General features: G+C 36.6%; 1 protein-coding gene across 5 annotated transcripts; it reads right to left on the reverse strand.

Moving 5' to 3' along the window:
- Positions 1-11: 11 nt before the first annotated feature.
- On the reverse strand, positions 12-10,382 carry LOC105200807 (eyes absent homolog 4). Of its 5 annotated transcripts, none has more exons than XM_039457483.1 (9): positions 10,194-10,382; positions 5,536-5,657; positions 5,003-5,166; positions 4,492-4,720; positions 4,269-4,404; positions 3,840-3,923; positions 3,444-3,709; positions 2,377-2,833; positions 12-1,943 (listed from the first exon to the last, which is right to left on the reverse strand). In XM_039457483.1, exons 2-9 carry the CDS (start codon positions 5,596-5,598, stop codon positions 1,762-1,764), a joined length of 1,581 nt encoding a protein of 526 aa, XP_039313417.1. In that variant the 5' UTR covers positions 5,599-5,657; positions 10,194-10,382; the 3' UTR covers positions 12-1,761. The 5 variants fall into 5 exon arrangements, with proteins under 5 accessions (XP_039313417.1, XP_025985981.1, XP_025985980.1 ...); XM_026130196.2 differs by having other exon boundaries at positions 9,524-10,381; XM_026130195.2 differs by having other exon boundaries at positions 9,519-10,381.
- Positions 10,383-16,025: the final 5,643 nt, after the last annotated feature.

A 16,025-nucleotide genomic window follows, 5' to 3' on the forward strand; every position in this document is an offset into this window, starting at 1 on the left:
ATAAAACAAAATCTTAGAATATTGATTTATTTTCAGAATAGCTGATATTAAATTAGTACCACATATAATTTAACATAGACTTGATGCATAGATAATTTTTTTACCAAAGGATAAAATTACTTTCATTTTTGCATTCTTTTTTTTTGATACGAACAGTCACATTACATATTATATTTTCAATTATATTTTTATTAATAGCTTTGTTAACGAATAATACGATATATCCAGAAAATTTTTATAAACTGTTTTTACACATAACGATGTCAACCGTAATTAGTAACTATACTAATTCGTTCCTTTCTTTTTATTATATTACTTAATGCATTTTTCCATTTGTCAAATAGCCTTGTACAATTCCAAAATATGGTAATAATAACTATATAGTATTTTTACAAATATATAAATACTTCTTCTAATGCATTTATGTCCAGTAAGATTGTTATATGGTGTGTGTAACATGTAATTGATATGGATACTTTCAAAATATACATAATATACGTTGCGTACAGCTATATCTGTGACACAAAAACTAAAGGAATGTAAAAAAAGTACACATGATATGATAAATACATATATAAAGCAAGTATAATTAATAGAAATATAACGAATCATCAAATTAATTCTTTGCAATAAATTTGCGCGTAGAACTATCACGGTATATTAAATAAATGATAATTATAATAATAGCTCGTGAAAAATTATGTATCTACATATAAACTGTGTAAACAGTATCAATAAAAAAATCTGTTTTTATTAAAATTTGTTAGCACATACAGGGGCAGCAACTTATAAGTATATGGAGTGTGTGGAGAGTTCCACTCTCGAATTAACTTGAATGTCTAATTTTTACACTCGGAATTTGATAATTTTTTTCCAAAATTATTTATCATAGAGTTTTTCACTGGCTGGACTAGTACGCACTACATGCGAAATTTGGCATGAGCACCAACTTAGATAATAGAAAAAAATAAGTTAGCTAAAAAGTGTCTTTAAGATGACAAGAGGTTGTCCTTTTGATGACATATAAGTACCTTATCACAAGGTATCTAAAAGGTATCTAAAAGATAACTTCTAATTTTTCTGACAGTGTCGGTTTTAGTGCGCACTCGTTGTCAGTGCCGCCCAATGAAAAACGCAATTACAAACTTTTTGATCACTCTCCCCCCCCCCTCCCTCGATTAATCGGTAGAAGACTCCACACACTGAATTTTGATAGTTGCTGCTCCTGAGCACATGCCAGTAAAAATTGTTTGATTTTGTTATTATTAGAAGAAAGAAATACAAACGTAGTGCATTTAAGTACATAAAACGTATATTATTATATATACTTTTCACAGATTCCGTTTTTCAATTTATTATAGTACACGTGACTAAGTGCCAACGCTAGAAAATCGCGTCCGAAAGAATCTTATGATACATAAATCTTTATTCTCCGAATTTCCTTGCTATCACTAAAATTTTACTTTCATTCTATATCACTTTCGGACTAAATGTCCGGCCGAACTCGCGATCATTTTTATATCGACGAATATAACTGTGACAGTTACGAAAGTCGATTTTTCTTTTATGTATATTACATACGATAAAAGAGTTATAGGAATGATAAAAGCTGCCCAGAAAAAGAGTGAGGGAATGTATGTATATACGTATGTGAAGCATGGTTCCATCGTTCTTGCTAATCGCATAGAAATACGCGCCATGCTCTTTTTTCATACAATCGAATGTTTCCCGGCAGAGACTGGTTTTTGTATGTGCTTTTGATTAAAGGAATCCCATTTCTAAGGCAGTATACAGGGCTTGAGTGTCCGAGTGACTATTTATCCTCCAAAAAGGAAAGTTGTGCGCTCGCGCTGCTGTTTCCTCGTCCGAATCATCTCCTATCACCACGTACGTACATCTACGGCCAAATCGGGCGACTACCCTACCGAAACAGCTCTCCTTTCCTAAAACGAGAATATAATTTTGTTATGGTTTTGCAAAAGTAAAGAAAGAAATTTTTAGTTTGTTTTTTATTTTTATTTTTTTTATAAAAAGGACAGACTAAAACTGATTAATGTTAATTTATTTTTAATTATCCTTATATTGTTAGGACTCGGTTGGAAAAGTTTGTAGTGTTGTTTAAATGAAACTCAAAGACAATGCTTAGAGATATTTGTATCTATATAAATTTATTTAAACGCATATGTGTTGTTATGAACTTTTGTTCCAATCCGATCCTAACAAATTTATACAACAAATAAAATCGAAAAAATTAATTTAGCATAAAAGCTGTCTTTTAACATCATATTTTTATGTGCGTGTAATGCGATCAAATGATATAGCTGTAGTTCCGCATTTTTTCGGACAATTATTTATTTCTTTATGTTAGATAATTACCGATTTTAGAGGCCGAATATATATTTTCTATGGGGAATATTCCGCCAATGCCAAATAGCAAAACTTTGGAGAGTGCGGGCACCAGTTGTGTAGTCGTCACCAGGATGTTGATGCAGTGGCTTCTCTTATTGATAATATTCAGACACTTGACCGCCGACGTCAACCAGTTATCGGTTAACATTTCGATCTCGGAACGCAGCTGCAGCCATTGTTCGCGCTTGGCTGTACCCAAGAGACCGCCCACGTTGTTTCGATAATTGCAATAGATTTCCTTAATTTTACGATAACGGAATGCTAACTTTCTCATCCAATCGACTCCGCCTCGTACTCCGGATGCTAGGCATATCCCATTGTTTGCAGACGCGCATTGGAAACCGTCGGTCGCGAAATTGTAGGATGTCAAGTCTTGCCCGTTATCGTCTGACGAAACATCGTCTATATGCACTTGATCGCAATCCTATGAAAGAAAATAACATGCTAAATATTGCAAATTTGCATTTGTATTTAAAAATACGAATAACCAGTATCTATCTACAGATTGTTACACTATGTATTGTAAAGCATATGTGTTCCGTATGTGGCATGTGTAGGCTTTAAATTTTTTTTATTCTCGAACGAAAAAATATCATTGTGTTTCTAACTATAATTTCACGGCGTGTCACACGACAGGTAGTCGTCTATACAGATGTTAGTTTTTAAAGATCACATGTGGTCAACTGGTGGATTCTGTCGGAAAGTGGACTACAAGCAGGACTATATATTGAACTGCGTTCAAACGTCTCAAATATTATTTGCAAATTTATATAAATAGTAATGATAAGTAACATTCTGGTAATATTGTATTTTCTACTATTTCCAAGAAAAATTTTCTCTTTCCTAGGAAATTAATACAAAATATTATACAATCTTTAAAATTAAATGAAAAATATTGTACAGAATGTTAATTAGAGTAATTATAGAAGATAGTTAAATGTTTTTCTATTTTTAAATCTGTAAAAATCTTTAGGATATTCTGCCTTCGTGATAGACAATTCTGCACAAAATTTATATCAGGAAATTTCTATCACCTCGACGTCACTGAAGAAAAAATGCGTATCCGCCAAATTGAATATCATCTCCTCCATCCTGAACCCTACTTGAGCCAGAAGATTTGTATCCTTACGATACTTGGTAGCAAATTGTCCAGTTAGTAGGGAGTGGAACACGACTATGGTTTCGTCGAGGTCCCAGATGAATATACGCTCGGGGCCGGCTTCTGTCGTATCTGCGGAACCGATACTGTTTCCGCTTCCGCTCTGTCTCCTTCCGCGCCTGCACGGCTTCGTCGTTGCCACTGTAAAAATTATATAGATGTTTTCATCAATATTTCTTTATCGTTAAACTTATATGTTCTTTTTTTTGAAATATTTTTTTAAAAGTTATATAATATCTTGGATAATATGTTATATAATATCGTATATTACCTTCAATGTTTGCGGTTTCCCGTGCGGTCAAGTCGCTCGCATCGTGCGTCGTTGGGTCCAACGTGAGCGCGGATTTGGTCGAATCTTTTCGTGCACACAAAATAATATTAATTGTATTATTTGAAAGGATATTAAACGTCTAAATGATTTTTGTTTTTGAATCACAAAATCTCTTGTTTACATCGCTTATTTTGAAGTAAACTCACGAGCATTGAAATTTTAGAATATTGAACATTTTAACGTAACTTTCAAAATTGGGCTTAAATCACATTTTGATTAATGACTTAAATGCAAAAGTTTTCGTATTATTATCTTTCCAACAGTTCATACAACAGCTGTTATATTGGTTTTTATAAGGAATTTTATTTACATCTTATACATTCTTTTAAGAACAAGAAATTAAAAAGTGTTCTAACATTAAAAGATTACCAGTAAAGTTGATGTTTCCAATATTGAACGAAGTTGGCGGCGCGTGATAACCGGGCACAGGATAATATGTGGAATACTGTAGCGGTACCCTGTCGTTTCCATACAAACTACTGCTGTAAGCGCTATAGTCTAATTTCTGCGAAAGAGGAGGGAAAGTTATTTATAATTTGCAAAAAAAAAACCAAAGGAAATAGAATGTAAAATCAAACGTGTGCGTCCTTACCTGAGAGGCCGATGATATATTTTGTGCCATGTTCGGGAAGGTGTTCGTCCCGCTAGTATAACTGGCGTAGGACGGATACTGCGTCATCGAGCTTGACGATGTGTAAGAGCTTAGATACGAGCTTTGCAAGCTCGATGCGTTTTTCGAAGCTGTCGTTGATCCGTAAGACGGTGAATTGTATAGGCTACAGAAGAAGAAGCACCGTGACAAAGGAGGAAAGCATGGTGACCTGCTTGTGCGAACCGAATTGGTTTTACAAATATTATATCTACGCAGCCCGGTGATTAAAAAAAAAAAAAAAAACCAAGATTGATTTATTTAAGCCGAAAGATAAAACATTACAGCGCTTTACGCAGCAAGTATATTTTTCTTATTTTATTCAAAATACATTTCTTCAGGAAATAAAATATCTTTTTCTCGCAATTATTTTCTAAGAACAAATAAGTTAATTTTATTATGTTCAATCACAGGACTGCGTATACTGGCGAATTAATAAATATTTAAATAATACCTGTTGTAATATTGGTTGGCGCCGTATAAGGATCCGTAATCCGCCTTTTCCATCGAATCCGGATATTCCTGCTCCTTTTCCTCGGCATTCTCGTCGATGTACAATTCACTACCGGGTACGCTATCATTCTCGGGGCAGTCCTGCACCTCATTCTTAACTTCGGTCTCTTGTATGAAAATAGACAAAGCATTTTGTTTATAAATGTAACTTTTAGAAATGTTTTTATTTTGCATCTTTGGTTAATGGTCCAAAATAAAATTGATTGATTGCCATTTTTTTTTAATTTTGAGAAATTGATGGTTGAAATAGAATGCCAAAACGCAAAGTACTTAAGCTATCAATATAAATAGCTGTGTCCAGAGATAGACGTTTGCGAGCAAATGAAGTAATGAGCAATCACGTCAATTTTATTTTAATTTTTGTTTTTAAAAATAAATAAAAAATAAAAACAACGGGAGGATCCATCATGTAAATCTGAACTTGTGTGAACAATATATCTATTCTACGCCAATGCAGTTGCATATTCTATCTACCATTGTTTGCGGCGCGAGGATGCTGTACCGAGGCTTCTGTCGAGGAAGACACGTTGCCAGCATTGTCTAAAACCCCTGCTGGTTTTGTCGGATCATTGTCCTCGGTTAACATATCACTCTATCTGTAATGAACACAAATCACCGATTTATCTTTTTGTTGGAAAAACTGAAAACTAGCAGCGCACGGACAAAATGTGAACAGTAAAGAAATTAACATCTTTGTTACTGCTTACTGTTTCCTTTCTTTCTTTATTGTTTACATTTTACTGTTTCAATTTTTTTTTGTACCATTAGCCTAAAATGATCAGAGAGAAAGAGAAAAAGAGAGGAGAGGAGAGAATCCGCAAATCGTAAAACACAAAGCATTATTAATGACATATCAATAAAAAGTAATAATATATAATTACTCTGGACTACTGTGTGTTAAGACCGAAAAGTTTATTTGGCGCGCAGTTTTGTGAATTTGAAAAGGTATATAAAATCACACACTATCCGTATTTACTGGCTATGATCTATAAGGCTTTTCGTCTATCATTGTGTTTTTACATAAGCGGGTCGATGTTCTCTATTTAATTTGATTTATAATTATTCTTCTTATTATATTTCAACAATTTACAGTTTAAATGACGCATGCGAAGTCGTCAATGAATTTATACTTCGATAAGCAGTTAAAGTCACTAGATTAATAGACGTAGTGACTTCAGCTCATGTGCCAAAAGGCATTTAACGATCCTCCGTCGAAGGATCGTGCATTAATGCGATCTCGCAGGTGAAGAAGGATCGCACCTGTGAGGTCGCGAGGCTGCTCGTTTGCGTGAGAACTCGATTATTGTCTGCCAATTGCGTGTCGAAGAGGTGGAGTGACTGGCTGAGTAGGCGTACACCACGAGGCACCGAAACCAGCCAATGGTACCTCCTCGAAGCTTTGCGTTATGTATTCTTTATGTTGCCAAGTCACTATCTATATCTGCACTCCGCCCTTGTACGTGCCCGTACATATGTCTCGTACATATTTTGCGCCATAGAGCGAAAAATACCTTGAAGAATTCCTCGAGGTGTGACCACGCTCGCACATGCAATTCTCTCGATTTTGTTTTCTAATTAAAAGACTACGATTTAAGTATGTATTTGATACAAATCGCGATTGCTTAAAGGCTTTGTTATCACAGTACGTTAAATCGGTTGTCAGTTGTAAAGTCAAATTTCCCAGGAGTTGTTGAAGGTATTTTTGAACGAAACTCATCGAGGACTTATTAGCATTATCCGAACGAAGGGTACGAATTAATTTGTTAGAAGAATGTGGCGCAAAAATAGACTTGCTCGACTCTTTTCTTTAGCTTTGAAAAATGTTTATTTTATCCTTGACGATTTTTACAGATTATACAGCCATTGACAAAATTATTAGGCACTCTTGCTTTTTCTAAATTTCTTATAACTGTATGTTCGTAAGCTAAAAAATAAGTCATAAAAAATAATGGTGGACCAAGCAAATATTAGTTTATGTAGTTACTTAAGAAATAAATTGTAACATTTATAGTGTTATGTATTTTTTTATAAATTGGAGAAATTGTTAAATAAATAGGGTGCCTAATAATTTTGTCAATGGCTGTAGTATATGCGCGTGTATCATACAGATACTGGAGTAAATGACACTGCAGAGGAAAGTCTTGATAAATTATAAGACTTGTCGCGTTTAACATCAGATTTAGAATACTTATTCTAAATAATACAATTCGATATATTTTATGCAAAAATATCGATGCTCCAAATTGATGGAACATTACACGCCAAATATAGGGGCACAAATTTATTGCCACCCTGTATGTACATCGTCGCAGCTCATCTCGCCGCGCCGAGTTGCACATAATGCACAGCGAAGCGAGAGATGAAAGGCACTTCGCTTATCTAAACAAAAGCCTGTGCCGAAGTGTTTATCGCGGGCGAGTTGCTTAGCTTGCTGTCTGACTGGCTGACTGTCTGTCAACCGTCAAGGAAAACGAAATGCAGCGAAACAAGAGGAATGCCGCTGCTTTATCCGCAGGTCTCTCCTCTCGTCCACGACGGCTCGGTTTACGTCGTCGACCGTAACAGAGAGAGAGAGAGAGAGAGAGAGAGAGAGAGAGAGAGAGAGAGAGAGAGAGAGAGTAAAGCCTAAGGATGGCTACAGGAGAGAAGTTTATCGAGACAAAAGCTTTTCGTTCAAACCTACCTAGGCACATCAAAGAATACAAAAGTTTCTTTGACATCTTTTCAAAATATTATTTTTTCCATCAGTCTCGTTTCCTAAAAGAATTATTATTGTTTAAACAAATTTACTAAGTTATTTATCACGTGTCTTAATACTTAAAAAAAGTTCTCATGAAATTTGATTATCCTATTTTTAAATAATGTTTCTTTTATTTGCTCTGAATTTGTTTCGTAATAATATTACTGCTCAAGTAGAACGTATTAATTATAAAACGTCTCAAGTCTAAGATTCTGTCGATTGATCTAATGAATAAATAACTTTCAATTGCGCTGTATTTTATTTTAGAATATTCGCGTCGAATAATTATCACACTATTAAGACACTCTACGCAAAGTGTTTAGAACAAGATGTTAATGATTTCTGGAAATCCCATTTTTCTTTTATTTCAAATTTTATAATCTTTTACTGTAAAGTCGCACTTGTGAAAAGAAAAATACCAAAACTTGTACTCTTCTACAAACGTTATTTAATTATACAAGCACACCGGTTGTAGTTTCGTGAACGAATATAATTCGTTACGAATATAATTCGGTAAAACTATCGTTAAGCGCGACAGGCTTTTTCGAGAGAACGTATTGTTTGATACTACGCAATGGCCAATTAAAATACATTACTGCCGTAACGAGCCGAATGAGATGCATAAGTTACGCATGCTCAATTGATAATGACGTTTTATGCGTGTGTGCGAACATCCGTTCGCGGATCTCTCTCTCTCTCTCTCTCTTTCTCTCTCTCTTTCTTTTTCTCATTTATTTTAGCAAAAATGTACGTATAGAACATCCATGCATTTTTACGAAGACAAGTTGTTTTAATTTCTGATGTAAATAACTTCGGATGTGAAAAGAATAATTATGTCTTCTTTGCACACATAAAAAAATGTGAAACTAAAAAAAATATCTATAAAAACTTTTCTTCTGAAGAGTGGTTCTTTGCAAGTAGATTAATTAGTAAGAATTAATAGAATATTAATGAAACCGATTTTTAGAGGGAACGAGAGAGATGGCACATTTATTGAATTCTAAAATTATATATTATAATTTTAAAGCATTAACGCTGATTAACGCGTTACATAAAATTAATGTAATAATTTTTATTTCGGTATAATTTTGAGTAGCCCGACTTGTGATACAAAAGGTAATATGTCAAAAATTTCTTTGAACAAATCAACTTTCTTCGTGAGAGGAAAAGATAATGAAATATATAATGTCAAGTTTTTAAACAATTGACAATGATAACTGAAACTTGTAAAAGGTATAAGTACTAATCTCGTTTTTGGCTTATTATTTTGATCATCCACAAATTTTTTTGTATGCCTCGACAAAACATAAATTATTTACTCCAATCTAAGTACTTCTTTTCTGTCCTTTTCATTCACATTTCTTTTCAAATTTTTAACATATCTCTACTTCCCTAACACCACAAGATATCGTATGAATATTCTGGATATCGTACGAACATTCGTACAATATCATGCGTATATTTGTAAAATGTTACATTATTTGCTCGATATCACGTGCTGTTAGGGTTTAATCTTCTATGCTAACAAACTATTAATTTTTAGGAAGATCCACTCGCTGCTCGTGTCTGGATGTGCGATCTGACGTAACGCAATCTGACATAACGACAAATCCTGATTCGGCACACGTACGTGTACATTAATTGCCGCAAGAGATATTCTGCAAGGATCATAGAAAAAAAAAGGAAATGTAGCGAATAAGTAAAGATCGATCAGAACCTTACGTTCCGTCGCTGGCTGCCAGATTCGAGACAGAGCGCTCCGACAAACGTTCAAGGATGCCGTCGGCAGTTTCCTTCTGACAACAGCATCGTTATCCAGGGGGTGCGTAACGCGTGCGTGCGGCCGCGCGTATCTGCTACGTGCGTATGCGCCTAAACGGGTTGTATTGGAATCCAGGCATTTACCCGTGATTATATTTATCGGCCAAATTCACTTTGCTCGATTCACTTTCCAGGAGCACGGAAACATCATGCTGTACGTGTTCATGCACCACCCTACGTTACGCGTGCGTTACGTTTCGCGCACCGCCCGGCACACAACACATATGCAACACAGAGGCACGGCGATACGATACGAAACGATTAAATTCACCACGTCGTTTCGGTGAAGAGAGAGAGAAAAAGAGAGAGAGGGAGGAGAGACGTCTCGTCCGAGCTGCGAACGGAGGAGGAGATTTTCCGCAGGAGATCACTGCTCCGCCCGAGGAGCGCGAGGGATGCAGAGAACTCCGGCGGAGAGTCCTGGCTGTGCTTCGACCGGACACGACCGACCGACCACCACCACCACCACCACCACCACCACTACCACCACTGTTCCTCGCTCGCGAGATCGTTCGTTTAATTTTTTTTTGGATTGGAAACCACTTTTCCATCAGTCACGGAAATCACTCACGACATAGACTCCCGCTCGACCATCGTTTTCCCCGTCGCGTCGTAGACGTAGGTAGAGGTGTATCGGCGGGCCCTCGCCGTGTGTGTGCGCGATACGTCTCGCGGCTTGTGGAGTTCTGGGCATGCGAAATGTCGCCTGCCACCCCCGCCCGGTGGTCACGTGGTCACCCGCTCCATTCGGCTCCTCTTCGTCGCACCTTGTCTCTCTTTCTTCCCCCCCTCTCTCTCTCTCGTTTTTGCCCTCTTCGTCTGCTCCAATCTCCCGGCGTCTCCCTCCCTCTCCTCCGCGCCGCTCCGCCGCTCTTTGTTCCCCGCTCTCTTCTCGCGGTCTTCTCACGTCCTTTTACCTCCGCGCTTTCCTGCGTGCCTTCCGTCTTTATCGTTCTCTTTTTGTTTTCCTCTTTTTTTTTCCAAAAACCTTCTTCAAACTCCTGTATATAGGAATTGTGCGCATACCGAAAAGATAATCCCTCTCCAGGATGGAAGGAAATTACATTCCTTCTTTGCCTCTCGTCAATCGTTTATCATCTCTCTTTCTTAATTCTTCTTTTTGTACCTCTTTGCTCGTTTCTACATTCGCGCGCAATCGTACCGCTCAATAATATACATTTCTATTCGTTAGGCTCGCAATAAATTGTTTCTCTCACGCGCGTTCTCTTCTTTCCTTTTTGTTCCACTCTTGTTCTTCATCTCGCTCTTACCGGCGCGCGGCGGGCGCACACAGGTCGCTCGTTAATTAGAGCGAGAGGATATAACGAGTCGCGCGCGTGGTGGCTGATGGCGCGACAGATAAAGAAGGAGAACGAGACGACGCGCGAGAAGGACGGGAGACGAAAATGAAGAGAAGAGAGAGGTTGAGAGAGATAGAAGTCAAGAGACAACGTGAGAGAGAAAGAGAGTCTATCCCCTTACACTCGAATAATTGTCACCTTTTGTCACCGTTCATTTGTACAAATCGTTCGGCAATGAACGCTCCTTTATGGCGACCGGGACGAGTTTTTCAGAGAAGACGGCGATTAAAAGGATCTATGGGTGATCTTGATAAGAGTCGTAGAATGCATGCTTTAGGATCCCACGAATTAATGAGAGGAACAAAAGAGAGCGTCGCTCGTTTTCGTGCTTCAATCGTTGCAAGATATGCTTTTGATACGTTCTACAGGTTTACAAAAAATATCTTTAATTTAATCTTGCACGATTTTATCTTTTGTTCCGCTTGATATCAAACTGTTGATAGAGGTCCCATTTTTATTCCCAAATGATTTTAACGTCGACTATGAGGTAGCAAAACAATGGTCGTTCGGTACTCTTAATTTTATAATTCTTGAGATAATTTTCGAATTAGTCAGTTTCTTGCCTTGCGCACCTGAATGAGAAAAAAAGAAAGAAAGAAAGAGAAAAAGAAAGAGAGAGTCACTTACAGAGTCTCTCTTGATTTTCCCACTTTCTTTTTACGTAGAGACAGAGAATTCTTGACGGGAGGTCCACGCCACCGGCACTACGTCATACGGCAGGTTCCTGGAAGGCGAGAATGTCCCTGCGTCCTTTTTTCTCGCTTTATCGATTACGGCGCGATAAAGGCGCCGCGAGATATCTGCTTCCTCTGTCACTGCGTGACAAAACAAATTAGGGCCTTCGTCGTGAGTGAAATTATGGAGGGCGACCGTTCGCGAGATATTATATTAGTATACATCCCTCCACAACCCTTAAATCGAACTCGCACGTTTCACAATTTGAATTAAAAGAAAGTAGTAAAAATTTTAATTTTCAATCTTTAATTAAGGATTAATTTAAAATTATTTGAAATCTCCTTTTTGGTATTGTTAATATTAGACGCTTTTCTACGCTCGTATCTCTTACAAGAATCGTTTTTCTTTTAGATATATTTATCATTTATATATTTTACTTTACTTTAATTTTTATTAAATAATTTATTAATTCTATTGAAAGAGTTAGAATTGAATTAAATAAAGAATAGGAGAAAGTTTGAGAGAGAATATTTTTAAACCAAATTAAACTAAAATTTTTTTAACAAGTAAGAAATTTATATTATATCTTTGCAGAATACGTTTTTTTAAATTAATTTTTTAAATAATTTGTTTCATTTATGCTACATCTTTTAGGAATAAGCTTAACGCTGTGGACTTTTAAACTTGAAACCTCTTTGCGGCTAATGTAACTGTAACGGCGAGGGTGAGTCTGCATTTTTCAAGAACGGTGACGAAAATGAGGAACAACATGGACGGCAATATAATTTTCTACATCCTGTACCAACATCCATTGTGCGTTTTCCACCAGCTTGATGGACTCTCAAATTTCGTTAAAAGTCTCGCTAACGTTACCATAAAAGCATCTCAAGAAACTTTCCCGTTTAAACCGCTTCGTTCACGAACGCTTCACAATTGTTTTGGAGTATTATTTTGTACTTGATGAAATGACATATAATTTAATTGTTATTGTTAGAACATGAGCACTTAAATTTATCTCATTTTTTATTTATTCTCTCTTATTAACTATAATTATAATTTCCAGGAAAATTATCTTCGGTTAAAAACAGATTTACGTTTAAGAAATAATATTCGGGACACACAGTGATCGACGTCTTCATCAGGGCTTTGTGACAAATGACAAAGAGAATAATGCTTTTACATAATGGCTGGTAAACGCGAGGATGGGATAAGTACGGCTGATCCAGCCCCTAGTTTTTGTCCCTAATTTTCACAGAACGTCGAACACGGGAATCTCTCTTTGTGTTTCAAAACTCTTCATAGATCTCTTTATTGAAAACTCTGTTGGATTCGCTGTAATTCGTGTTGTTCATCTTTATTGTTTACATTTGTCTCACATGATATCCTATAAAGAGGATAGTAGATTTTATTAAATCAACCTAAAAAATTATATTTAAATGTTACGTGTAACAATGTCGTATATTTACACAAGATAAACATGATCCAAATTAATTTAAAAAAATTATAAAATACTTTTCACTTATCCGACAATATTTATAATCTTCTTTTAAACTTGTCTGTTACTCTCAACTTTCCATTACATCTTTTCTAAAATTGTAACGGTTTGAAGAAAGCTATACATGCATGCGCTGAATACAAAACTGTCCATCAGCTTCCACTATCAGCTTCTCATACGAATCAAATTTTCAGCATCCTCTCGAAGGAGGTTGCGACTCTCGTATCGTCGCGTTTCTCAGGACAAATTCGATACACCGTCTTCGTGAAAGAAATATCGATTCTAACGTGCGACGAATGTTATTGTGTTTCTCAGGAGTCACTCGATGCAGAGACGACGGATAATAAAGAGAGACGCGCCACAGACATGGCGTCGACATTATCCTGTGGTGGGCTGACCACAACCGCATGACTGGTGAAGAAATGGCGGAATGATAGTTGGTGCGATACCTTTATGATATAATGGAATAAAAGCTTCGCAAATCGCGAGAGAAAGAGTAAGAGAAGGCGAAAGAGAAAGAAAAGGAATAAAAAAACTATCCAGTTCTTCGAGGTATGCGGGTGGCTTGTATAGTCGTCTTCAATGTAGTAATAGTGCATATATGTACGTAACGACCACCCAGGTACATACATGTGTATGAACACTTTAGGAAAAGTGCAGGTACATAGAGACGTATATGGTATCGCGGGCTTCGCCAAGATGAGCCCAAAGTACGTGCGTTATTGTTAACACCACGTACGTTACTAACATTACTTTACTTGCAGGACACGATCTCAACTTTATCAGAATCGCTATTCAGGTGACGTCTCTTACTTTAATAACTTTTTTTCTTGTTAATTTTTTCATTTATTTTACTCATTGCATTCTTTTAGAAGAGTACAGGATTGAAATTAAAATCTTTATTCGTTTTTTTCTGTATAAGTAATTCGATAGTTGAAAAACTTAACTTGATGGTTTACATAATCGATATTACTACTCAAATGTAAAAGGAAAGCAAAGAAGCTAGGCGTCTTTGTAGTTAAAATTAATTTCGATATTTTAATAAATCATTATCGAGAATATTTTACTTTTGTTCATGTTTCAATATTATGAAAGATATAACGATCAATGTTTGTTATTTGGAGCATTTTATACTAGTTCCCAGAATTATTTATCGATCATAATCATTCATTGCTTCAAGTGCTCGGAGAGCGGCCTTGCGAGGATCATCATGAATCATCATGTTTACCTCAACATAAAATCACAAAGGGTTAATGGATATAAGTATTGTATGTGTTTGTGACACATTCGCCGACAAAGATCTGAAGAAGATTGACGAGACGCTATTGATGTAAATATAATCCCGATTTTAGAAGCCCACTTCTCTCTCTCTCTCTCTCTCTCTCTCTCTCCCGCAATGAATACACAACGCGTATTTGAAGTACGATTTTGCAAAAGTGGATGCACACGCGCGGAGATCCTACGAATGAATTTTGGACCAAAGCTAAGTAAGCGAGATATCTCTCTCTCCGTTTTGTCGTTGTGCGGGTATGTGGAAGACGGATGTACGTATGCGAAGATATTGGTGTGAGTAGATACGTGCGTTCTCCCTTCAGTTATACAGGGTGTTCTTTCGATTCAGTTTCAGGTATGAAGAATAAAAATGCATTGACCACCGTAATTTTAGATCAAACGAAAAAGAAGCGTGAAAAAATCGCTGGGATTGAAGTCTCATTTTTCGAAGGACAATCAAAGTTTACTTTCTTCATCTGCATCTTGTTAAGCAAGATTTAAAATTAATAACAAAAACGTGGAAATTACAACGAGACAGAATGCTCCAATGTTTACGGATAGCTTTTGGAGACGATTTGAACTATTAAATGTTCGGCGATAATTTGCGAATTTTAATAATTAATTCGTTTTATGTTTGTCACTCGGTTTCCTTGTCTTTTCTTTCGCTGAGGACATTTGTGTGTATGTGTGTACATGCACGCAGGCGCAGGCAGCTGTCACCTTACACCCATGGAGGAGGAGGCATGGGGCTGCGGCGGCCATTCTCAACTTATCTCTAGGATCTTTGTAAACATGTCGTGAAATCCGAGTATTTAGGCAGTGGCGTAGATCGCGGGGTGGAAAGGATCTATCGGGCGGTCCCGATGAGGAACTAGAAGAATCGAACGATCATCAGCAGCCCCAGGATGATTTCAACGAATACAAATTTCGAATGCTTTCGGATGTGCAAAAATCACCCCCATGCCCGTTTGCGGTAATAGCGATCGCGAGAATTGTCTGCTTTTTTTTCTTTTTTTGTTTATATGTCTTTCACAGCGCACAATTATATTCATCGATATATTATGCTCGGATTATATTACGGTTTCTTTCGGGTTATATCATGGTGATAAGCTCCTTGCCGGATGTGACTTCACGACATACCACTGATACCACGTACTCGTGATTTCCCCCAACAACCAGGACTGCAGCGCGGCAAAGTCAGTAGAGCATATTTTTTTTTGTTCCATGCTAATAAAAAGAAAAAAGTTGCCTGGATTATAGGACTGGACTTAGCCCATGGCCCATGATCCTAATTCATTTTATGGAATATGTGCTTAATGGGGTTTGAGAGTTATGGATGAACATTGGAACATTTTATGTATCAACTTTCAGATTTTGTCTACTTCTGTCAAAGGATAAAAAAAAATAGTAACAAACGGTAAACATAATCGCGGAATTGAAAATGTTTTTCGTAGATATCGATATACGTATTGATAGAAATAAACTACAATTCATATTATAGTCAGTTATTTTCGCGCAGACTTAAACACGATTTAACTTATAACGTATTTAATGTAGGAAAAAGGTAGCATCTGAAGAAAATTAAAACTTTGTTCAGCAA

This window comes from Solenopsis invicta, chromosome 2 (assembly GCF_016802725.1).
Source record: "Solenopsis invicta isolate M01_SB chromosome 2, UNIL_Sinv_3.0, whole genome shotgun sequence".
Taxonomy (NCBI): domain Eukaryota; kingdom Metazoa; phylum Arthropoda; class Insecta; order Hymenoptera; family Formicidae; genus Solenopsis; species Solenopsis invicta.